The 25035-nt window shown below is 41.5% G+C and overlaps 1 protein-coding gene across 2 annotated transcripts in view; it reads left to right on the plus strand.

The window, feature by feature from the left end:
• Positions 1–25035, plus strand: part of ACACA (acetyl-CoA carboxylase alpha) — a 242720-nt gene that overhangs the window by 106531 nt on the left and 111154 nt on the right. For both annotated transcript variants that reach the window (XM_040244115.1, XM_040244114.1), the window contains exons 25-32: positions 2169–2282; positions 3465–3578; positions 4599–4688; positions 6542–6660; positions 17362–17385; positions 19998–20141; positions 20875–20971; positions 22079–22186. In XM_040244115.1, coding sequence (XP_040100049.1) covers positions 2169–2282; positions 3465–3578; positions 4599–4688; positions 6542–6660; positions 17362–17385; positions 19998–20141; positions 20875–20971; positions 22079–22186 — 810 coding nt within the window. The remainder of the gene's footprint in view (positions 1–2168; positions 2283–3464; positions 3579–4598; positions 4689–6541; positions 6661–17361; positions 17386–19997; positions 20142–20874; positions 20972–22078; positions 22187–25035) is intronic.

Genomic DNA, 25035 nt, shown 5'->3' on the forward strand with positions numbered 1-25035 from the left:
ACTCCCGGAGCTTACTCAAAGTCATGTCCATTGAGTCAGTGATGTCATCCAGCCATGTCATCCTCTATCGTTCCTTTCTCCTCCCACCTTAGATTTTTCCCAGCTTCAGGGTCTTCTCCAATGAGTCAGTTCTTCACATCAGGTGGCCAAAGTATTGGAGTTTCAGCTTCAGCATCAGTCCCTCCAATGAATAGCCAGGACTGATCTGCTTTAGTATGGACTGGTTGGATCTCCTTGCAGTCGAAGGGACTCTCAAGAGTCTTCTCCAACACCATAGTTCAAAACCATCAATTCTTCGGCGCTCAGCTTTCTTTATAGTCCAACTCTCACATCCATGCATGACCACTGGAAAAACCATAGCCTTGACTAGACGGACCTTTGTTGGAATGAGTGAAAACAGTACTTGTACTTCCTTAACTGTAAATACCGTCACATGGTTTACTACTCTGGAGCAGACCTCTGGTCGTGGGTTGGGGAACCAGAAAATAGTTCTTGCTTTAAAATGTTTGAGAGACTGTCTTTCCAGCATGCTAACGTTGAGTACTCCAAAACCGTTTACTCTGTGACGTGGAAGGTGGTAGGGATTGTAGAAACAGCACTTGGGGAAATGTGTGTCTGCCCCCAAAGCCCCACACCTATACCTATAAGGAGGATCCCTGGGATGGGGAAGGCTTAAGATGAAATGGAGATCCCTTAAGAAAAAGGCAATAATCGAGAAAGGGGAAAGATTAAAAGGCAGCAACAGGAAGCCATTTAGGATCTGGCTGTCTTTCATGTCCTGTTTGATAGTGGGATGAGAGAGAATATTAAAAAAAAGACTAACATATAAAGGCAATTATTTCAAACTCCAAGTAGAGGGAAACTATGTGATGTGGTATTCAGAACTACTGTTACTGATCACTCTGTAAATTTCAAGAATGACAGGCATTTATAAAAACTGCATCTGCAGTGGTTTTTTTTCAGTGTAGATGAAAATTACATGGATAATGGGTGAATTTAGGGAATAAACTGATATTGCACTGGAGAAGAAATGTTTTCTCAAAATCTGATAGAGATTTTTTCTTCTTAAATTTTTAAAATTTTTTGGAGACTAAGGACCCAGTCTTGAATTACATAGTAGGAGCTTGGTTTTCCCCTGTAATGCATCTAAGGATTCACTACATTTAGGTGTCATGGAATGGTTCTTGGTACAGCAGGAGGATACATAATTTGGGGTATAGAATTGTCAGCATGTGTTTCTAAATGAGTAATTTGTGCTTATGTTTCTGTTCTATACCCTCCTGGGATGCTGGACATTTGGTTTGGTTTGTGAAATGAAAACCACCAGGAGTGGTTCCTTTTGCCTTATTCTTCCTTCTTTCCAAAAGTGGAAGAGGGACCAAGAAAGCTTTTAGGCCTTATATTATTTAAAACCTATTAGAAGTTTGAGACATCATCTGTTATTTTTTTTTACCCAGTATCCCTTGTCCCTTTTTAATGGTCTCTGATGACTTCTGCGTGTTTAAAGTATAGCGTTGGTTCATAAAGAAATGCATTAGGAATTTTGAGCCTGATTGGCCGAGGGCCTTGGGCTTCTCCTTGGCAGCAGCTTCCTCTGGGATCTCTTTACCGCACTGTTTAGGGTAAAGGTAACAGGACGTTTGCATCTTAGGAATCCAGCTGTCTTTACTTTGTTTTTATTTCCTTGTCCCAATTCAAAGTGCTCACCACCTCAGTTCTTTTTTTTAAGCTTCTTATTTTGTACTGTGGTATAGCCAATTCAGGGCTTCCCCAGTGGCGCTAGTGGTAAAGAACCGGCCTGCTAGTACAGGAGACCTGAGAGACGTGGGTTCGATCCCTGGGTCAAGAAGATCCCCTGGAGGAGGGAATGGCAACCCACTCCAGTATTCTTGCCTGGAGAATCCCATGGACAGAGGAGCCTGGTGGGCTACAGTCCATGCGGGCTGCAGAGTCTAACACAGCTGAAGTGACTTAGCAACAGCAGAAATAGCCAATTTAACAATGTTGTGATAGTTTCAGGTGAACAGGGAAGGGTTCGGCCACACATTTACAAGGATCCATTCTCCCCCAAACCCCCTTCCCATCCAGGCTGCCACATAACATTGAGCAGAGTTCCGGGTTTAGTTCTTTTTAAACATGAATGTGTATGTTGTCTCATTAACAATTAGGATCAGCTGTGTGGCCGGGACCCCACCCTCACTGATGAGCTGCTGAATATCCTCACGGAGCTAACTCAACTCAGCAAGACCACCAACGCGAAGGTCGCACTCCGAGCACGCCAGGTAAGGACGTGAGTTGGTTATCTGGAGGGAGGAACGGTCTTCACAGGCTGGGCAGTCCATTCCATGAGCTCTTCCCCAGCACCTTCCAAAGGTCATGCAATTTCCCACATATGTCTCATTGCCTTCAGGACAAATGTTCTCATGTGTTGTATGTTTTTTAAAGAGAATGGAAAAGATTAACCTCAAATTTCTTTAAAATAGGAGCCCACCCCCATCATAAAGTCCTGTTACCGTTCCCTGTTAAGTCAGGTGGAGGAAAGGAGCCTGAAGGAAGACAATAGGTTGACCATTTCTCACTTTACAAAGGGAGCTTAGAAGCAGCTGAAACTTTCAAGTGCATAGCAAAACATCAAGTGTGGAAAGCGAAAAGATGAAATGACTCTTCTGTGCTGGCAATCAGCGCAACCCCAGAGCAGTCCAGTTAGTTTCACTCCAGAAGGTTTCAGCAAGGAAGCCAGGGTTTGGCACTCCCTTTGTGTTTTGTGTTCCAGTGTGCGGGCATCGACAAGGAAGCAGCATTTGAAGCTGTTCAGTGACCTTCTGCTTTCTCTACAATTGTATCCATGTCACTGAATTACTCAAAGTTATTGAACCTCTGAGCGACCTGCTGAGGGTATTCAGGTCCCACCATGTCCCTCTTTGTCTGCGACACTGCTCTATTTCTCTGTGCCCCTCACACGTATGGGTGTCACATTCTGATGCCCTCTCCTCTACCGAGTACCTGGAGCTGTCGGAGCAGCTTTTCCTGGTCTGTCTTTCCCCTTTAGAGTTACAAGAGGCTAGCTCTGCAGCGTCCACCTTCCCCACAGCTGCTCCCTGCCAGACCTGATTCCCAATTAACAGCTAGTCATGCAGTCCCCAGCTCCAGCGGCTTCCCAGGGCTAAACCGCTTGCACTGATTGAGCTTGATGGAGGTTGTTTGCTCTCCCTTCCCTCCCCCGGCCCCCCATTGGAGATCGCTCACTATGCAAACCATGGCGAGAGTCAGCTGAGGCGCAGTACTTGGTGGCCCTGGCTTCCTGTTACAGGCCCCAGAGGTTGTGGTACTTAGTCTCTGTTTTATCTTTGATGTCTGCACATCCAAATTTATATTTATTGCTTTTGTATCAGAGCTGCCTAATGGGAGCCTAGAATAATCACTCCCTCAGGAGCTTAACGCCTCTTACTTTGCTCTCACTCTAGGTTCTTATTGCTTCCCATTTGCCATCATATGAGCTCCGCCACAACCAAGTCGAGTCTATCTTCCTATCCGCCATTGACATGTACGGACATCAGTTCTGCATCGAGAACCTGCAGGTATTCGTGCATTACAGCCCTTTTCTACCCCTCTGCACTGCTGTCCCCTTTATTCCCAAGCATAGTTTAATTAAGTAATCAGTTTCAGTCAATTATGATTTTCTGTGTAATAAAGTTTCATCCCTTGACTTTATAAGACAATTTGTACTTTTTTTCTTTTATCCATAAAAATGCTGTTAGAATTGTGGCTTAGCTTAAAAGTTGCATAGGTTGGCCTTGATGGACGTGTCCTGTTGAGGGCTTCACCTCTTGTGCTTTTATCTAGAAAGTATTCTAGGACACAATGAAGTGGTAGTACTGGTTGATTTCTGATATTTGAATCAGATGTATAAATCGGTTAAATGGGGAAAAGCTACTTAAATAATCATGCAGTTTTATTTTAATGCTTACTGTTAAGCTTTGTACAGAGCCAATTGTATAAAAGAATACTGGCTAATTTTACTGCTAATTCAAAGAACCTTGACTTGTTTTTTAAACATTTTGTCGGGAATGACTTTGTATTTTTCTACTTGGAAATAATGATAATATTATCATACCTAGCCAAGGGAATCTTCTAGCTTTCTCTCAGATTTCCTTCTGGGGAAACTAAGAGAGTGGGGGGAAGGATATTTTTGTTTATTTGGTTCAGAGTTGAAATAGAGTTCAAATCTATGGTTTACCATAGCGGAGTACCTACCCAATATATTAAACGTTAAGTTCGGCTATATGTCAAAAAAGATAATAATAGCCATAAACATTTAATAGCACATAATTAATGCACTGTTACTGCATGTCTATGAATTTTACATATACTGTCTAACACTCACGACAGCCCTTGAGGATAGGTATTATTATTTTCCCCATTTTGTATATGAGAAAGCCAAGGCAGAGAGAAGGTAACGTCATGCAAAGAGAAGATAAGTTTATAAGTTTGCAGACAAAATGCTCAAAGTTTCACTAATGCTTCTAATGCTAAATATTGTCCATCAGAATTGTTCTCTTATGGATGTAATGGTTGGAGCTTGTCTTTGTATCTTCCAGAAACTCATCTTGTCCGAAACGTCGATTTTTGATGTCCTACCAAACTTTTTCTATCACAGCAACCAGGTCGTGAGGATGGCAGCTCTGGAGGTGGGTTCTCACAGTAACATGACCTCACCTTTTTCTCAGCTTCTGGCCGACTCCTTTGGCCTGCTTGGCTGTTATCAGTCCTTCTTCTTTGGCCTTAATATTGGTTCCCAAGAGTAGAGTCTTTTCCTCTGAAACAAATGCTGGACTTTGGTCTTACTTTTATTCAAGTGTGCCAACTCAACTAATCACCAGTTTCTGGGTTCCAGTCACAGCTACCAGCATTTTTCAATTCTATTTTCCAAGTACTTGAATCCTTCCATTTCATAGTGATGAGGATGCCCTGTAACACAGTAAGTGAAAAAATATGTGGCTGATCAGAACAGTACCATTTTGTGATTTGGGCCAAGTAAAATGGATTCTAGTCATATTCTGAATTGTCAAGCAGTTCTTATGAACTTATGAACTATTTCAGCGTGAGAAGGAAAGTTTAATGAACTGTGCTTTAGGTGCTTTACTTTATTTTTCTCATTTAATCCTCCAAATACTTCATGAAGTAGAAGAAAGTAAGACTGAGAGGTTAAGTGACTTGTCTATATTCACATGGATAATAAGTGGAAGAGTTTGCATTTGAACCCAGCTCATTCTGACTCACGGACTTTGCTGTGTCCACTCTAGCATACTGTCTCATTAAGCACAAAAATTGCAGGCCCCAAATACTGCTGTAAAGTTTGCCAAGGAGGTGTTTTTTGGAGGTGAGGAAAAGGAGTGTCTTAGATAATTTTTATGTGATGAGACACCACTACAGTCTTCTGCGTGCTCCTTTGGGTTACTTTTTATTTGTATTCTGTGGGGAGACTGTCATGAATCCTACTCAGTAAATACCAAAATTGGAAAACATCTAAGTGTTCTACAATGCTGTTATGCTATTTAATGCAAAGTCTCCTTGTATACCTCACATGATGATAGGATTCCATGTTCCATCGTGTGTGCATGGCAAATTGGCTGTGAAGTTCATGAGGTTGAACTGACAGGTTTTCCTGAGAAACAGCCTGTTGCTGTTTCTTTGAGTCAAGTTAGTGTATTTGAGACATTATATGTCAAATTATGCCTTCAGATTTTGCCGAGGATTTGGGTGATATGAACAATGTAAAATTGATTTGGGCCAGCGGGAAAACAGAAGAAAGATACAAGATAGTGAATGAGTGAGACTGTACTTCGGTTGTTTCTGTTTTTTATTTTCACGCCTCAGGTGGTCCAGAGTCGGCACCTCTCATTTTTCTCCCTGTTTGCTTTCATCTTCTTTTTACAAAAAAGTTATTTATTTGGCTGCATCGGTCCTCATTGTGGCACGTGGGATCTTCGTTGTGGTGCTTGATCTCTCTAGGTGCAGCGTGCAGGCTCCAGAGGACATGGACTCAGTAGTTGTGGCACATGGGGTTAGTTGCCCTGGAGGCATGTGGGATCTTCCTGGACCAGGGATCGAACCCATGTCCCCTGCATTAGAAAGTGGATTTTTAATCTCTGGACCATCAGGGAAGTCCCTGATTTTATAGTCTGTTGAAATCATCATGTGTAATGAATTAATAGTCCTGGTTCTGTATGCTCTTCTGCTAATGATCAGTTTCTCTCGAGTTTAGATTAGTGTAAGGGGCTTTCAGCACACCTAGAGGTGTCCAGCAGAGGCAGGCTGGTTTCTTTTCCATTTATAGTCATGGGTATAGTTGTAAGACTCCAGCCGTATTAATTAAAGCAAGGTATGTATGTATGTATTCGGCAATGGGACTTCTGTCAGCAGAGACCACCTTCTTCTTTCTGCACCATACCTCTCTTTTCAGGACTGTCTTTTCCCTGGGCTAACCACCTCTGAGTTTCTGCTTTTCAAGTGTATTTACTGAGGATTATTTTTTAACCAGGTGTATGTTCGAAGGGCTTATATCGCCTATGAACTTAATAGCGTACAACACCGGCAGCTGAAGGACAACACCTGCGTGGTGGAATTCCAGTTCATGCTGCCCACATCACATCCAAACAGGTGAGTTTGAGCTGGTGCGTGCACCTGAGCCAACCAGAGCTCTATCCGGAGAGTTTGGGGGTGGGGGAGGGGTAATGTGTGTGAACGTTCTCTGTGGTTATTTTTTTAGCTAGAAATGTAGAACAGACAATGAATACATTTAAGCCATGAGAGAAGAGCCTCTCGGCAGCTTTTTTTTTTTTTTTTTTTTTTTTCTTTTTGATCTTTGACCTGGAGAGAGAGAGTATGGTCTAATTTAGATACAAGGTTAAGAGGATTCCATTAATTTTTACTTGTGTTCTGTCATGAAGGAGGCATAGTTCTTTCTTTTTATAAGTTAGAAAGAATTTACTGGTATTTTACTTTCTGGAGTTTTGCCAGAAAATCACATTTGTAGCAGTTTAAGTCAACAGGATATAAAAATATTTGGGGTGGAATGCCTTTTTCCCCTTTATGTTTGCTGTGGGTTGAACCTGAACCAGTTTCATGATCTCTCCAAAAACACACATGTAAATTTAGCAGTTGAAATTCTGTTTTTAAAAATCACACTTCAGAAAGCAAACTTAAATTCAAGTAAATTACTCACATAAGCCGTGTTAATTCCATTAATTTTACCTTCTTACACCCTTAAAAAAATGTACATATGGAAATTTGTTTCCAGTTCCAACAATAATACCAAAATATTGCTTTGGCTTTAAGATGGAAGTACTTTCTCTAATAATCTCATTTCTCTTTCAAGTATTCCCAGGCAGTAAAAAACCTAGGAATTTCATCCCCACCTCTAGTCATCTCCCTTCCGTATTTTCGTTCTCCTCAGTAATACCACAGGAAATATAAATAACCACAACCAATCTTAAGCTGCACCCCCTCAATTTCTTCTTTACGGCCTTTGGTTCTTCACTCTGTATTACAAAGTACCGTGTCTTTGGGGATCCTTAGTTACAGACAACAGAAATGGTTCTGTTCTGAATTGCCACTTCACCCAAAGCGATAGCAGCTCTTCCTAGAGACAAAGAGGTGTGCGCGGGAGGCTTGCGGCCACTGGATGCCAGTGTTGATCCAGCAGAGGTCAGCAGCCGAGCAGCGGTGTCTTCAGAAAAAAGTACTTGTCTTCTTTGTCTCAGAAGGTCCTTTCACTCCTCTCCCTCGAAAATACCTTATGGCTGGCAGAGAAAAGCATATATCCTTGATTTAGCAAGCATCTCTCAGTACATTTTCGCCTCCATGGATTTCAGAATCTCATTTTCCAGAAATGAATGGCTGTCCTTCAGCGAGCAGGCAAGGTACTCATGGCACACACGGGCTCAGCACTCGGGCTTCTTTCTTCTCCTGCCTTCCTTGAATAATTGTAGAGAACTACACGCTATACTTCCCAGCCTTTGTAATTCTCAGGACGTTCGCTTTTGCTTCCTCCTTTGGGCAGTGATTTGTAGTCAGGCTGCAGCGCTGCTTCTGATCTTCCCTCATTGCTCCCCTTGTCTTTGTGAATTGCTCTCCCTGTCCAACTTTCTTTATTTGAGGATCTGTGTCCAGTCTGGTGAGGGAAAGTTGGTTGGAAAATTGAGAGGAGTGCCTCTGAACTGTTAAGAAATCTTATTCACCTTTCCTTCTCAGGGGTGTGACTCTGGTATGATTATTCCTGATATGGTTTCAAGACTTGTATACCTGTCCCTCCCAACATCCAAGGGGTACACATTCTACTGGAGACCTGAACAGAATCTCACTGCAGTCTTGCTGTCTTTCTAAAGTCTTCCTTGGTTGTGTGTATACAGAATTATAAACGTAAACAACAGAAGCAGTATTGTAACTGCTTCAATAAAGACTTAAAAAAATAGAAGGAAAGATAAAATAATCTTTGTGAAAACCAGAGAAAATGCCCAAATTGTTTTAATGCTGTTTTAGATCTAAAGTCCTTTTGTTAGTTTAGTAATATAAAATTTACTGTTGTTTAGTGGCTAAGTCGTGTCTGACTCTTTTGTGACCCCATGGACTGTAGCCCACCAGGCTCCTCTGTCTGTGGGATTTCCCAGGCAAGAATACTGTAGTGGGTGGTCATTTCCTTCTCCAGGGCATATTCCTATTCCAGGGATTGAACCTGTGTCTCCTGCATTGCCAGATGGGGTTCTTTACCACTGAGCCACCAGGGAAGCCCATAAAATGAATTATCAACTTTTAATTACAGAAAACTATATTCAATTTTAAGAACATAGTTTATTCACTTATTACAAATTTGCTTGAATTTAGTTTTATGAGATCTTACATTTTCTTACAAATGTTTCTGTTAACAATTTGCAGTTATGACTTTATCCTGACATCAGTTAGTATACTGCAGTAGTTCTGACATTTACCACCTCGCGTTAGATGCCACACGTTAAGGGCTCAGGTCTTCACAAAACTGCCCCTACTTCAGAATGTGGCCACAAGTGGGTTTCCCCGGCTGCCCGCAGTTCTGACCAACTGGCTATAAATTTGGGGGTACCCATGACCCCTTCGAGTTCAGTAATTCACTAGAACAACTTACAGAACTCAGCAAAGTACTGTACGTATAATCACAGTTTTATTATAAAAGATACAGATCCGGACCAACTCAATGAAGAGATACATAGAGCGAGGTCTGGGTGGGTCCTAAATAGTTTTCCCCTTCTTTCCCTGTACAATCCGGGTACCTAGTCCTCCCAGCATATCAATCTGTTCACCAACCAAGAAGTTCCACTGAACTTCAGGGTTCAGTGTCTCTATCAGGATTTCATTACGATGGCACCATTGACTGAATCATCGGCCACTTGATTAAACTCACCCTCCAGCTCCTGTCCCCTCCCCAGAGGTCCAGCCGACCCTCTAGTCACATGGTTGGTTTTTCTACTGAGCAGACCCTGTCCTGAGTTATCTCATCTCTTAACATAAACTCAGGTGTGATCCAAGGAGCTCATGAATAATGAAGGCACTTCTATTACTTGAGAAATTCCAAGGATTTAGAGCCTGTCCCCCAGGAACTGGGGACAAAAGCCAAGTTCTTTATTATTTCATAGACCTACCACTCTTATGAAAGAATTCTTGAGTATCTTAGTTTTAGCTATTTTTGAGCCAAGTTCCAACTTTTTTTCCTAACCTCAGGACTTTTGTTGTTTTCTGTTCTTGTTGTCAACAGCAGGCGATAAGCATTATTGTTTCTAATTCTACAGAAGTCAGTTACAGGAGACTGTCTACCAGTGTTCATTCCACTCTCAGTTCAGTAAAACTCAAGGACATGATTATGTCCACTAACCTCTAGATTAGTGATTCTCAGAATTAGCTGCTAAGTATTTTAAAAAATAAACCTACTGGGTTCCTGGCTCTCAAGATTCTGATTCATTTCAACCCAGAGTCCAGGGGATCACTTTTTGAAAAAGCTTCTCTGGTAATTCTGTTGAACATCTGCAGTTGAGAGTCAGTACTACTAGACTTTCCCTGGTGGCTCAGCTGGTAAAGAATCCGCCTGCGATGCGGAAGACCTGGGTTCGATCCCTGGGTTGGGAAGATCCTCTGGAGAAGGGAATGCCTACCCACTCCAGTATTCTAGTCTGGAGAATCCCATGGACTGTATAGTCCATGGGGTCCCAGAGAGTCAGACACGACTGAGCAACTTTGACTCACTTTCACCACTAGACCAGCACTGTCCAATAGAAATATATTGGACATATATTGCAAGCCATATATATAATTTTAAATTTTCTATTGGGCATATCTAATAAGAAACAGATAAAATAATATTTTGTTGTTGTTGTTGCTGCACCACACTGCATGGCTTGTGGGATCTTAGTTCCCTGACCAGGGATTGAACCTGGGCCTTCGGCAGTGAGAGAGTAGAGTTCTAACCACTGAACTGCCAGGAAATGCTCAGATAAAATTACTTTAACATTTTATTTAACCCATTGTATCCATAGTTTCATTTTAATATGTAATAAAAAGTTATTACCCAGATATTTTCCATTCTTCTTACTCTTTGGAATTTAGAGTGTATTCTCTGCTTCCAGCATGTCTCAATACAGACTAGCCATATTTCCAGCACTTCCTAGCCACATAGTCAACTCAACTGATCAAGAATTAATTAGGACAATCACACTGAGTGCTCTGTTTTATGTTAGTGGTAGTGCCCCTAGAAGAATTTTTTTTTACAAACTTTTATGTTGCTTATTTTGTAAATGGTTACAGGAATCAGTCACTTCTGACACCGTAGATATACTATAGTATTTTACACATGTTTTAAAAATTACTCAGTGAGAACATAGAACAGGCATATGAATATACACATTTTACATATCTAATGCTAAATGATTTCCCTGGTGGCTCAGACAGTAAAGCGTCTGTCTATAATGCAGGAGACCTGGGTTCGATCCCTGGGTCGGGAAGATTCCCTGGAGAAGAAAATGGCAACCCACTCCAGTACTCATAACAAACCAAAAATTCTTGGGGAAAAAAATTACATACATTCTTTAACCAGTTTTTTGCATTTTCTTTCCTGATACTTGGTTTTCCCATTCCTAGCCAGGCATTTCTTCGAAGTAGACTAAACCTATCCAGCAAGTCCTTGGGAGTATCTTTCTATGCTGTATTTTCAAAGCAAGACTACAGTCTCTTGTTGTGTATGGGGTCATCTTGTGGAATTCCATTCCTGTAGTTTGTCTTTGACTAGTGATTTAGCCCCTGTGGGTTTGGATGAAACATGGCTCTCTGTCTGCAGACTGACAACAGCAGGGTATTTTTTTTCAGGAAAATGCCCTAGAGGCCACTTGCATTGAAGACCAGGTCCCATTTGTACATGTTTTGATTTTTTAGAGAAGTAGGCAAAACACAAGCAGCTGCCATGGCAGATAAGTGGAGCAACCTCTGAGAAGAGAGAAGACACCCGCTTCTTTTTTATTTTAGCACACTTGGGCAATTAGCATGTGGTGGACATGTTTGGTGCCTTTTTGCTTAAATTTATTGAGATACTTTGTATTGCTTGATGTTTTTTAATACTTAAATTTTTAAAACATTTTATTGTGGAAAGAACATTTAACATGAGATCTACCCTCTTAACTTTTTAAGTATATAGTATATTATTGACGTTAGGTACAGTGTCACACAGCATAACTCTCTGGCTTATTCATTTTGCTGGACTGAAACTTGTTTGACAATTAATTACTGTGTATTTCAGTATAATTTGACTTTTTTTCCTAATACACTTCTCAGTGTTAGGAAAGGCATCACATGACTAAACAGTCATTTAAAAGAAATACCATTTCTTATTTCTGTGACCTTTCTTATCATCCTTCTTGCTAGGTAGGCTTCAGCTAAGGTATATTATCTTCTTGCTCTTCCATGCAAGAGTTCCAATTGTGGGGGGGAGGGGAGTGGCAGGGAACTGTAGTTGGAACTTATTTAGCATCCTCAGGTCTTACCAGAGTATCCAGATATTATCAAGTTTCCCTTCTTGTTAAATTCCCTTCTTAAATTCCTAATTTAAGCCTAGTAGGAAACCAGTGTATATGGAACACCTATATATATGAGAAATATGTGTGTTTTCTTCCCTCTTTATCTTCTTAGCAAGTAAGGATTAAGTCCTATTGTATGTGAATTTTTTTTTTTTTTGAGGGAAGGAGATTTTGGATTTTTTTTTTTTTTTAAGATAATTTGTAGCCAGTTAGCAATAGTCTTTTGGAGAGAAATGAGTGGGTTTCTTTTAGTCCTTTTCTTGGTGCAGGCATAGTCATGATAGCTGATCCACACTGAGAGAACATTTTATTATCATGCAGACTTTTAGGGCTTAATTCTTTTGTCTAAGATTCCATCAAGCCAGCTCTTCATTGAGTTCAACCAGTATTTTGCATGGATTAATCCTAGAACTCAAACTGCTATCATTCTGTATTCCCTTTTCTCTGTATTTTTCCAGGGAGGCCCAGAGTTTAGACTCATAGGGGTGTGTGTGTGTGTGTATTTTTTCTTATTCTGAATCCATAGTTTTATCATTCTGTTGTGCTGGTGGTAGAAAAGCTTGTTACACTAAAGCCTCATCCTAAATGTATTTTTGACGATTCATCGAATCATTTGACATTCACAATTTTACTTAGCTTTGGACATATTAAGCAACTCAGAATAATCTGGAAACAAATAGGCTCTTTAGGCAGCCTGTGTATTTCATCTTCTAAAATATAACTATATTTATGCAAACATATGTAAAGTATATTATCCCATAAACTCTATAGCTATGCATATGGCTGTGCATATTATGACAGTCTGAGAGTATGAAATTTAAAACTCCAGATGATTTTCATAAGTAATACCTATTAGTGAACACAGTTTCCTTTTTGAAACTTTTCATCTGTGATTCAGATAAGAAGCATCACAGTTGAATCGGAAGATGGAAATACAATTTGTTGTGTATTTCTGTACATACATAATGGGTGAGGTCCGATTTCTTAGACGGAAATCCATGTTTTAAGTTAACTTGAGTTGCACTGCACTTTCTCTGCTATTTGCTCCTTGTGAACTCGGCCCCCTGTGATAGAATGTTTTCATTCAAACACCTTCCATTTCTCTTGTCTCACATCCAGAAGAGATCGGCTGTGTTCTCCCCTGATAGCACGTTTCAGTCACGACTGTATTTAGGCTCTTGACACCTTCAGTTTCACTGTAGATGGGTGGCCTCTGGACCTTCTTTTCATGAAGGAGGTTGTGAGGAAGTTTAGAAATCAGAAGCCCCTACCATGGGACTCATCAGTGACCCATTGCCATTCTTGAGAATCCTGGTAATCTTTGACACTCAGAGATTAGAACCCTTCTTTGGCTTGTACTGAGAGACTCAGAAGTCGTCCAATTTGTAGCATTTTTTAGCAGTGGGAGCGCTTGGTCGTAGTTGGCAGACCAGAATGAGCTATAAATAAATAAAACCCCTACAGCTCTTGCTTCCTTCATTCAAAGGAGTCTGCTGATAAGATGCAAGCATCTGGCAGAAGGGAAGATTCTCAGCAGGTTTAAGTGCTTACCATCGTGCTTTCTGGTATCCATGGCTCAGCTTCTGGTCTCTGCTGCGTTATTTTGGCACTCTAGACTCGTAAGCTTGGAGAGTCGAGTTTAAAACTCTCAATATATCATTAAGGTAGCCCAAGGTCCCTTCTTGTCAAGGAGGACAAGCTGATTCCAGGCGGAAGGAAAAGCAGAATCCTGGGCACCTGTAAATCCCTGTAGTTTTGTGCTGTGGATTTGTAGCTAATTATACAGCAGGCAATAGTAATGTGTTGTAGCTCTGTTGGCAGACTCATTTCAGAAAGAGCAGAACCTTCCAACAGAGCAAAGAAGGGGCTTGGAAGGGGGCTGCCGATGAATGAAGCAGTGATCATTTTACTGTAAACGAAAGCTCTGCCATGGAATTGGGGCATCTGAATAGCAAGGAGGTGGTCAGGGAGACGCCAACAGAAATACATGGTTCAGATGTGTTTTACAGCTCCTGATTCGGACTCTTCTGCAGAAACATGTTCACGCAAGGAGGCCACCACTGGTCACAGCCAGTCAAATTGTTCTTTCTCCTATGGTACTGCTGTTAGTAGGTTATTCAGCCAACCTCTTCTGATTCTGCTTTACTGCCTGATTTCAAAAGATTTTCCTTATCCTGGCTCTGAGTCACAGCTTGATATAACCACTGTTTGTTTGCATGCGTCCCCAGTCATTTTCCTATAGGGTCTCCTTTTTTTCCCCCTACAAGTTAGAAGGCAGAAGAATCGGGAACATTTTTGTATGATAAAAGATTTATGTAGGGCCAGCTCGAATTCAGCAAAATGAAATTCAGCTGGAAGGGATGGTAAAAGGCTCTGAGAACTTGTGACTGCCAGAGAAGTCAGTGTTCCTTAAATAAAGAGGATTCAGCCAGCCGGTAGCAACTCTGACTTTGCATTCATATTGAAGCAGGCTCTCCAGCCATCCTAGGCAGGCAGATCAATAAAATCAGAGGTGACTTAATGCTGAGCACCTCAGCATTCAAAGGATTTCTCTTGTCCTCCTTTAAATTTAGTCTGTATCGATGTGGAATGCTAACCTCTGGAGCTGAGGTGAGAAAATGCCAGGTCTGGATTCTGGTTTATGACACTTTATTTAGCAGTGTCCTTGGAAAACATCCCCTTTGGTTTCTCAGTTACCACATCTGTAAAATGGAGCTAATCTCCTAGAAGGAAAATGATTCTAATATTTTTCAAAACATAGTGAGTGAAGATTCATCATCTTAAGTTCTCTGAAAATCTAAACAGCAAATATCTTACAAATGAATTTATACTCTTTTTTTTTTCATATTTGAGAATGCAATTGATTGCCCTATCAGAGATTGAGCAATTTGTTTATTTTTGCATGATGAGAATGCAGTGAAATGTGGCAGATTTTATTTTATTTTCAGCTATATAAATGGAATATGTGGCTCATATACAATCTCCATGTTGGTGGTTGATTTCTGTGCAGACCACTGATCGAGCGTTCTGGTATATCACAATAGTGTGCAGTATGCCACATTGGTCATTTTCTTAAATTGATCAAATAGCCCCTATATAGAGTAACAAAATATATAAATGATTGTTATGGACATGGCTAAGTATTTACTCTGTAGTAAAGAGTTTAACCTTCCCTGCTTATCTCCCCAACAGCCCCACAGATTCTTATTCTACCAAAGGGGATAAACTGACTCTAAACTTACCTCCTACATGATCGATTTGAGGCCGGTCCTTTAAAGACTGGAGATGTTGGGAGTTTTGTTCTTACCCCATACTGCGTAGATGGTGCCCGATTCTATAACAAAGCAGCAGGGGGCTCCCTGTGCAAGCTAGCGGATTGCTGATAGAGAAGGGCTGTCTTTTTGCTGGTGGCATTCTTTTCAATTCAGGCCCTTTTCTGCTGAAAACTTGGCCCTCATCCTGGGAAGGACTCCCTAAGGGATTCCAGTAGAGAGCCACAGAAGCAGTGAGACCATCTTATTAGTGTAAGAAATTGGTTAACAGTTGAGAGAGATTACCCTGGTTTCTGAATCCCCAAACTCTAGGTGTGAAGGAGCCTGAGATGCTTTGTTTGTAGGGTCTTTCTTTCTGAACTGAAGTTTATCGTTTAGAGCCTGTGCAGGTGGCCTTTTTCTTGAGAATCCTTTATATCTTAAAAGGAAGACTTTCCTATATTCTCATTAGCATTTCCTATTAGTTTTGTGCTTCTGCTCTAGAACCCACGAGTGCTTGTTGTTTGCTGATGAGGACCAAGTACATGATAACCAAGGACCTCTTGTAAAATGAAACCCATTCCCCCAAAGAGAGACTGAAAGAATCCAAAGAGCAAAGGTGCAGGTTTTTGCACTCAGAGGTTGCTCTTGCTGCCTTAGGAATCCGCTCTGTGATACAGGTTTGATGCAAAGAGCATCGCTACTCACAAATCACGCGAGGTATACAGTTTGTGTGCAGTGATATGTCACCGCTCTTTATTTATATGGCCAGCTCAGTCTATTCTGCTCCTTTCACTGCTGTGGAAAGTGCATCATTTTCCTCCCTCTCTCCTCCTCCCCACATATCATCAGCACCACCCACTCTGTTCTGCCCATTAAGTCCTCTGTGTGCCAGAAAACCCCAACAATGATTAAATGCTGATAAAAGAGTGTTAGAAGGTTAAGATATCAACCAATCAACCCCTTTACAGGACTCCTAAATTGTGGGTGGCGAGTGTAACTTTTCCCTTTTACCATTGAAAATACGGGCTTTTATTTGGGTTTTTTTGGTTTGTTTGTTTGTTTCAGTTGAGGAAATGACTGAAGTCAAATTAAAGGGTGAGAAAAGCGTTGGTGGTAAAGACCAGAGAGAATGCAAGAGACTTGCTTCACAGTTTCTGTTCTTACCCTAGTGTTCTTCTCATGGTTCAGAAGCATTCTCTATCAGGAAATTCTAGGGCTTGCCAAATTTAGGTAAGGTTGTATTCATGGAAGGCCCAGAGATTTTAAATGTTTAAATGTCATGATTGCCCTAAATTACTTTTGTTTAAAAAAATATTAATTTGTAATAGTTTATACTAGTCTGCTCAGGGAATCATTAATCATCGCCTTTCTGCATAATTTTAGCTTTAAGCTCCTATAGCACAGAATACCTGTCTTTCCTACACCACCCCCACCGCCACCCCCACCACTCTACAGGAGTGGAGTGAAAGAGAACTAAGAAAGGTACTTGGGAACCCAGATTCCTGGTGTCTTTTCTTTAGAGGACAGTTTTTAGGTTCCTCACACATCCTAGAAGATCAGTTAAATGTGGGAAAGGCTGTGGCGTCCACTTCTCTGAACCTCCTTATGGCATTTTTAGAAAAACAGGAACAAGTAAGATGCTCTCAGAACCTTGTCAAGAATTATACCTCATGTTGAAGCTTAAGTAAGATAATATACTATATTATACAGCTTCAGTTAATTTTCATGAGCCCGTCTTTTATCTTTATTCTGCATTATTTTTGGTAATAGAGCTATTAAAAAAAAAGTGGTAAATACGCTTTGACCCTTTCCATCAACAGCTGCTGTGGTAAGGTAGGTCAGCCTCTTTGGAGGCACCCAACGGGCAGAAGCATAATGAGCACTTAACTATGTCTGCTGAAGGCCAGAGCCGCCACACTGGGACTCTTCACGACGGGTCTGTATCTGCTCTGACAGTTCTTTTATTGTGGCTTTCCCTAACCTCTCGGTAACTAACTGTGGTTGTTTAATTACAGAGGGAACATCCCCACGCTAAACAGGTACCGTATGTTTAGTTTTTTTCCAATTAAAAGCATCTTTTTTTTGTAACTTAGTGAAACCGGGAGGAAAAAATAACACTTCACTTGACAAGCTAATATGTTCTCTTTCTGCTCGGAGGTCCTGAGCTCCCCTCTGGACATACTAAACTATACTTTCTGTTTGGAAAACATGTCTTCAGCTTTTCTCCAGCCGTTCAAAAAGCAACACTCAAAAAGTATGGAACAGCTCCTGTCTAGCTGTGGACAGTAGGGGAATGAATCGCCTGTCTGATGTTCAGCTTTGCTGTAAACATCTTTTGCTAAGTTCCCTGTCTAGTTTGGGGCTTTCCTAGGAGAAACCCTTATGGTCACTCCTATCCTGGCAAACTGTTCCTCAGTTTTTCAATTTTTTAGTTTCCTCTAATTTGCGCCTCCGTTTTGAGGAACGCACAGGCAGAAATAGCTGATTTCATGTTTTATCAGCTTGTTAGCTGTTTTTCTAAAGTGTTAATGATGCTATGCAAGTCAAGTTTTATCTCAGACCTGTAATGAGTTTAACACTGGAAGAGTGTATCTAAAGTTTTGATGTGTGTAGCCCTGTGAAGACGTTTCCAGACTGATATAACACAGAGTGGTACTTTTAATAAGTTGAGTTCCTTCTGCTCCTGAACCCAGCAAGGCAACACAATGCAAGTTTGAGAGGATAGTAATTTTGATTGGAATTCACCAAGTGCTAAAGTTGGTGTTGAGCTCTTTGTAGATGACCAACAGTACACTGAAATATGTATAGACTTGTGTTTATTTTGTGCCTCTCCCTTTAAATGTTAAGTAATCAAAACTGGTTACAGCTTTTAGAGCCTCCAGTTTGGATGGGGAGAGGAAAGGGAGTGCTTCTGTTTGGTCCTCTTGTCTGCTCTTGGAGGGTAGTCTTGCTTCATTCCTGCCTGCCTTTAGCTATCCTGGCCCAAGAGCATAGTACCGGGGGAAACAGAAATGTGGGTATTGCCCATGGGGTCTCAGTTGAGCGGTAAAGATGCTTAACCCCATGCTTGCCGCAAACACAACCTGTTAGCAACTTCAGGAATTCCCTTTAAGGGTTATCTGGACTCTCTTTCCTGTCTAACACCAGGCAAGTAGAAAAGATACAATGCCTCACAAACTTGCTCCTTTACTAAATACATTTGGTGATCCTAGAAAAAAGGATGATAGTATTTCTGAGTTTGTACAGCTCTGAATCCCAGTTTCTAGTGAACACCATGTGTAAGACTTGCTTGCCATGTGCTTCGTCTGTCTGTTTCATTCATGGTATCAATGGTTTCCTCTCCCACTCTACCTTAGTCCCTGGTACTGTCAGAAGATGAAGCACTTTTTCATGGTCGTCTGCCAAGGGAATAAAAACCTGGAGTGTCAGTCTCTCTAGTCTGTGTGAGCAACAATCCCATTTATAAAAAATTCCATTGCCATTTATATTTGCAACAGAGTATATTGTATTTGCAACGATATATGCCCATATCTGGAGTCCACCTTGCTGGCTGTCTTGCGCCCTGCAGGTGGTGCATTTGGAGATTTTTGAGCAGCTCCCCAAAGTTCAGGTGCCATTGCCATGCTCTGAACTTGCTTCAGCTCAGTATGCTGGTAACATGTGTCGGGCAAGTCCTGGAGGCACCCTTTAGTGTGGTCCTCCCTAAGAGGCTGTCCTGATTGGCTACACTGTACAGCAGTATCTGTCAGTACACACTGCTGAGGCACATCAAGGAACATCCAGATTCATTGTGTTTCTAGATCGAACAGATCCATTCCCTTTGAACATCTCCAACACATGTTGGTCCTGCTTACACATGCTTTGAGACGCATGCTCTGCCCTTTTGTACTTCGCTGGGGTGAATTAAGGGCTTTTACTGACGATATGCTTACTTTGGTATAGAAATGTTAAAATATAAAAAAGGCAATTTGGCAAAACTGTTTCTCTTTCAAAAAGGGACGAGCTATGATCCTTATGACTACTCTTCCCATCAGCCCAGTAAAGGAAAAGATAGATACCTCAGTAAAGTTCCTTTTATAGACTGCGACTTGCTTCTCTCTGATGAAACATGGGTTTTTTGTGTGTGTTTTTTAAAAATAATGATTCACTAAACCATTCCAGATGACTTAGAGTTGTTGTTGTACATGTGGATATCTATCTGTGAATCCTTAATCTATTACAGTTCCTAGAGAAAAATACCTCCAGTGTTGCCTAGCTACCACTCACTTGGCTGGCTTACTTCCTTTTAAAAGAGAGGATGTTTGGGGGAAGGGGAAGATGCAGGATGGTTTTTCACCCCTATGTGCTCTTCATTCACTAGACATGTCATGATGTCAGTGTGTGAAAACCGCCATGTTATTATTCCTTAGGTTTTTACGTGGAGAAATTTACGGGGTGGTAAAAATACTGTTTGTGTGGAGGGAAAATCCCAAGGCAAGGGTTAATGTGAGTCTAGTAACATGGGCTTCTCCATAGTGGGTCAAAAACCAAACCTGCTCTCTGCCCCCTGACCCTGTTTCACCTCTCTCCCAGCTCTGTTTCTCTGTTGTGGCTCTCCCAGTCCTTGCTCCTACCCTCCTTGTCTAACACACTCGGTTGAATTACCATTTAGAATGTCCTTCTCCTCCAACCTCAACCACTACGGCATGACTCACGTAGCCAGTGTCAGCGACGTGCTGCTGGACAACGCGTTCACTCCACCGTGTCAGCGGATGGGCGGGATGGTCTCTTTTCGGACCTTTGAAGATTTTGTCAGGTAAGGCATCTCAGATTTCTGTGGAGTGGATAGAGGCTCCCAGATTAGCCACAAGCCGGCTAAGGAGATGTAGCCCTTGCTGTTACATGCCCCGGGAGAGGTATCTATCCTTCCTTTCCACCCTCCTGTGCAGACCCTACAAGCCTCTATTTATTATATGGGTCTGGTCAGAAAAAAAGGAATAAACAAAAACCATCTTTTCCTCAATAGCTAGTAGAAGAAGCTGTCTGCTCTGTGATGAGTGAAATGTCAGGAGAAATTAAACACAACACTAGAGTGAGCCCCACCAGAGACAATACATCTTTTGATTAAATGCATTCAGCATCTATCTCTTGATGTATACTGATGCATTACCCTAGGGGGAGGGGTAATTACATTGGTCTGTCACTGCCCTAGTCCCAGGCTCTTTCTGTTACTTTAAGACCGATGATGACAGCAATGCTCGTAGCTTACATATGAAAAACAAACAAAAAACACAACAGAAAAGCTTGAGCTTGTTCTTTTTTTAAAATAGAAAATATATATGGTTTATTAAAGTTTAAACCATCCATCCTTCTAATTTCTGCCACATGGTAGAAATTCTACATGTCCTCTCTAGCCACTGGTGATTCTCTTCCATTGACTGCTAAGCACCGGGTAGGACAGATGATTCTTTTAGACAGAGCTGGCCTGCCACTTCGGGTTTCTGCCCCTTTTCATGGTGGGTGTTTCTTTGGTATTTGGTATTTTTTAGGATCTTTGATGAAGTGATGGGCTGCTTCTGTGATTCCCCACCCCAGAGCCCGACATTCCCTGAGGCAGGTCACACATCTCTGTATGATGAAGACAAGGTACGGTGTCCCCTTTGGGAGAATGCTTTGCCTCTTCAGATATGGAACTTGTACTGTATACTCTCTCTCTCTTAAACATTTATTTATTTAAACTTTTTATCTCTTTGGCTGCAGTTGTGGCACATGGGCTTAGTTGCTCTGAGGCCTATAGGATCTTAGTTCCCCAACCAGGGATCAAACCCATGTTCCCTGCATTGCAAGATGGATTCTAAACCACTGAACCACCAGGGAAGTTCCCTGTGTACTCTCTTTATTATTATTATTTAATTGTATATACCTCGTTTAAGTATTTTTGGAAACAGAACATAAATTCTAACCTAAAAACAAAAATAACTGTATTAACCATGGAATCCACAGTGTAGAATGAACTCGGCTATATGCTCTGCAGCTGCCTCTGGGTCTCTGAATATTGCTTCAAAGACTTGAGCTCTGGTTGCTTTACCTCGTGGTCATAGATGGCTTGTATATTTGCAGAGCAGTGCTTTTGTATCTTCAATGAATGGCTTCAGATAGCAGAAGAAAATAGGCATTTTGTTTAAAATTTTGTCCTTCTATTAAACCCTTCTTTCCATTTCTCAGTAAACACTTGGTCCTGGTTTTTCCCTACCAGGTTATTTTCCCATAATGGTTTGATCCTTCCTCTGTTTGACAAGTTGTTAGGAAATATATTACATGGGAATATGTTCAGATAGCTTCTTTTCTTCCTTTTCCTTTACATTATCTGAAGAAATGTTGCAAATGGTTTCATTCCCATTTTATCGGCGAAAAGGTTGAGACAATGGTCTTCAAGTTCATAGCAAGTTAAGATTTGGGGCCACCTCTAATTAATGCCTTTTCCACCTTATTGTTTATAGCAAGTTAAGATTTGGGGCCACCTCTAATTAATGCCTTTGCCGCCTTATTGTTTAAAAGTTAGGTAGCTTTAATCTCCATTGTGGGTGTTGGCAATGGTTTCATTTTCTTATTCGTAAAAGTGGGCAACCCAGAAATATTCTGGGACGGGGGGGCATGTCTCTTTTCCTAGTATCCCACCAAGTACTGTAACTTTTTTCTGCCCCCGTCTTAGCTAGCCTCCTGAGTGCTTTGTGTCATATTCTTGGGTTACAGGTCCCCAGGGATGAACCAATTCACATTTTGAATGTGGCTATCAAAACAGACTGTGACATCGAGGATGACAGTCTAGCAGCTATGTTCCGAGAGTTTACCCAGCAAAACGTAAGTTTCTGTGTGGGTGGACACTGGCGATGGCCCCTTTCCTGCAGCCTGTGTGACATATCCATCCTTTCCTCAATTGCTATTTATAAGGCCTTATCACTGATAATGGCTGTGTCTTTGACATAGTTCTGCCTCCAGGGGTAAAATTCCAAAGGGATTTAATAGTGTGAAATATATATCTTTTTTATGTCAAGAAGTGTAGAACTTAAATATTCAAAATGTTTTAAGGAAGAGAAGTTATATTGCTGGATCTTTTCCAGAGCTCCAGTCTTGAACTTCACCTGCTGAATTTCCTCTGATGACTTAACCACACATGTGTAGGCCCAAGCTCCCCTCATGCTCCCTCTATATCTTTCCCTCTCAGCCCTGAAAATATCAGTTATAGTTCCATCCTCCTTTCAATTTTATGTCACCTGGATATCTTGTGTTGACATCACGCTCCCTAGTCAAGGCCTCAATTCCCATCATTTCCCTTCACATCTTCTGATTCTCACATCCCCCACCAAAAAACTAAACAGGAACAAAAATAACCTCAAGTAACCAAGCCCTTTGTCCCCAGTCATTGACTTCTTTCTCTGGTTTGCAATTCCCTTATTCAACCCCTCCCTCCCTGCCCGTTCCTTCCTCCTTTCGCTTCCAACCCCCTTCTTTTCAGTTTTTTAATTCCCACTACCATCTCTGTAGTTTAGACCCCTCCTCACCTCACTCCTGAGACATTGTGACAGGTTTACTTCTGATCCTCACACGTCCCCTCCAGATAGTCTCCATTCTGCTGACTGCCACAAAAATAAATGTCCACGGTGCCCCCTTGCACTCAACAGTGATTCTCTCTACCTTCCGGACACCTCCTTGCCTTACTGTTTAGCATTAGCCTATTAATGAAGGCCCACAGTCTAGCCTTTGCTGTTCCATGAGAAGACCCAGGTCTTTGTCTCATCTACCTTGTCTGCGTGCTCTCTTCAACTCCCCTTATCTGGAATGTTTTCTACTTTTTTTCCTTCTTCCTTCCCTCCTTCCTGTCTCCCCCTCCCCCTTTCTATCTAAACCCTGCTTGTTTTAAGAACTGTCTCCAATTTTCCCTCTTTTATGAGGACTTCTCTGTGTAGCCTTAACTAAGATGTATTTTCCTCCCTTGGGTTTCTAGTTGGTCAGTATAAATTGGTTAACAATAGTAATACTTTTAATTTTGAAAGACCATCTGTATAAATTTTTTAACTTATTAACACCTTACTACAATCCCATGGGGTTAGATTAATCGGGAATTATTCCAGCTATACATGTGGGGAAAAGCTCAAGCTCAGAGAGGTTAAGGCCCTTTAATCACCAGCTGGTAGGTGATAGAGAAAAAAAACTAGAGTTTAAGGCTTTTATACCAGCTCTAGGGGGCACAGATCTAGGTACTTTAATAAATAATACATTCAGATGCTTGTAGTCTAAGGTTCAAAATGATCGTCTGTGCTGTACGATAGATGCCAGTGTACCCGTCCTCAACTGCCCTTCATTACCATCTGTGCTCTCTGAATGGAAAGCATCTAGCCCGTAGTGCTTGTCATAAGGAACTCAATAGATTTTTTTCTTTTTTGGCCACACCTGGTGGCATGTGGGATCTTAGTTCCCCAACCAGGGATTGAACCCACATCCACTGCATTGGAAACATGGCATCTTAACCACTGGACCATCAGTGATGTCCGATAGATTTTAAAAAATCCAACAATGTAAACAGTTAGTGCCATAGGTGTTCACATCCTGTCATGCTAATGGTCAATACCTAGGAAAAGATGGTAATTTGTGCTTAACGTGTGTCCTAGCATTTTCCCCACGATGCTTTCGCACCATGTGAACTGGAATGTGGGGCTGTAGTGAGGAAAGGTCCTTCCAGAGAAGTCAAAGTCGGAGGCCATGCCTGGGAATTTTTCTCTGGAGGAGAAATCTGCCTCCTGTCTTGCCCTTGACTTGTGCATGATCGCATAAAATTGACCTGAGACCAGTGGCCAGGGAGTCGGGGAGAGTCATAGTATTGTGCTTGGCTGCTGGTGCTGGTGCTTGGTGAAGTAATCTGTCAGAGTTTCTTCCCATGTTTTGAGCACTAATTCCCCACATTTGATTGTTTCAGCCTCCACTTAGGCTTTTTATTACTATCAGATCAAAGTGTTGTATGTCAGCACACATTGATTTAAAGAGGCAGTTTCTGCCTTATGACCCAGCAATCCCACTGCTGGGCATACACACTGAGGAAACCAGAATTGAAAGAGACACATGTACCCCAATGTTCATCGCAGCACTGTTTATAATAGCCAGGACATGGAAACAACCTAGATGTCCATCAGCAGATGAATGGATAAGAAAGCAGTGGTACATATACACAGTGGAGTATTACTCAGCTGTTAAAAAGAATACATTTGAATCAGTCCTGATGAGATGGATGAAACTGGAGCCGATTATACAGAGTGAAGTAAGCCAGAAAGAAAAACACCAATACAGTATACTAACACATATATATGGAATTTAGAAAGATGGCAATGATGACCCTGTATGCAGGACAGCAAAAAAGACACAGATGTGTATAGCGGACTTTTGGACTCAGTGGGAGAGGGAGAGGGTGAGATGATTTGGGAGAATGGCATTGAAACATGTATAATATCATGTAAGAATCGAATTGCCAGTCTATGTCCGATGCAGGATATGGCACGCTTGGGGCTGGTACGCGGGGATGACCCAGAGATGTTGTGGGGAGGGGTGTGGGAGGGGGGCTCATGTTTGGGAACGCATGTACACCCGTGGTGGATTCATGTCAATGTATGGCAAAACCAATACAGAATTGTAAAGTTAAAAAAAAAAAAAAAAAAAAG

The sequence above is a fragment of the Oryx dammah genome, unplaced genomic scaffold, assembly GCF_014754425.2.
Source record: "Oryx dammah isolate SB20612 unplaced genomic scaffold, SCBI_Odam_1.1 HiC_scaffold_8, whole genome shotgun sequence".
NCBI classification, from domain to species: Eukaryota; Metazoa; Chordata; class Mammalia; order Artiodactyla; family Bovidae; genus Oryx; species Oryx dammah.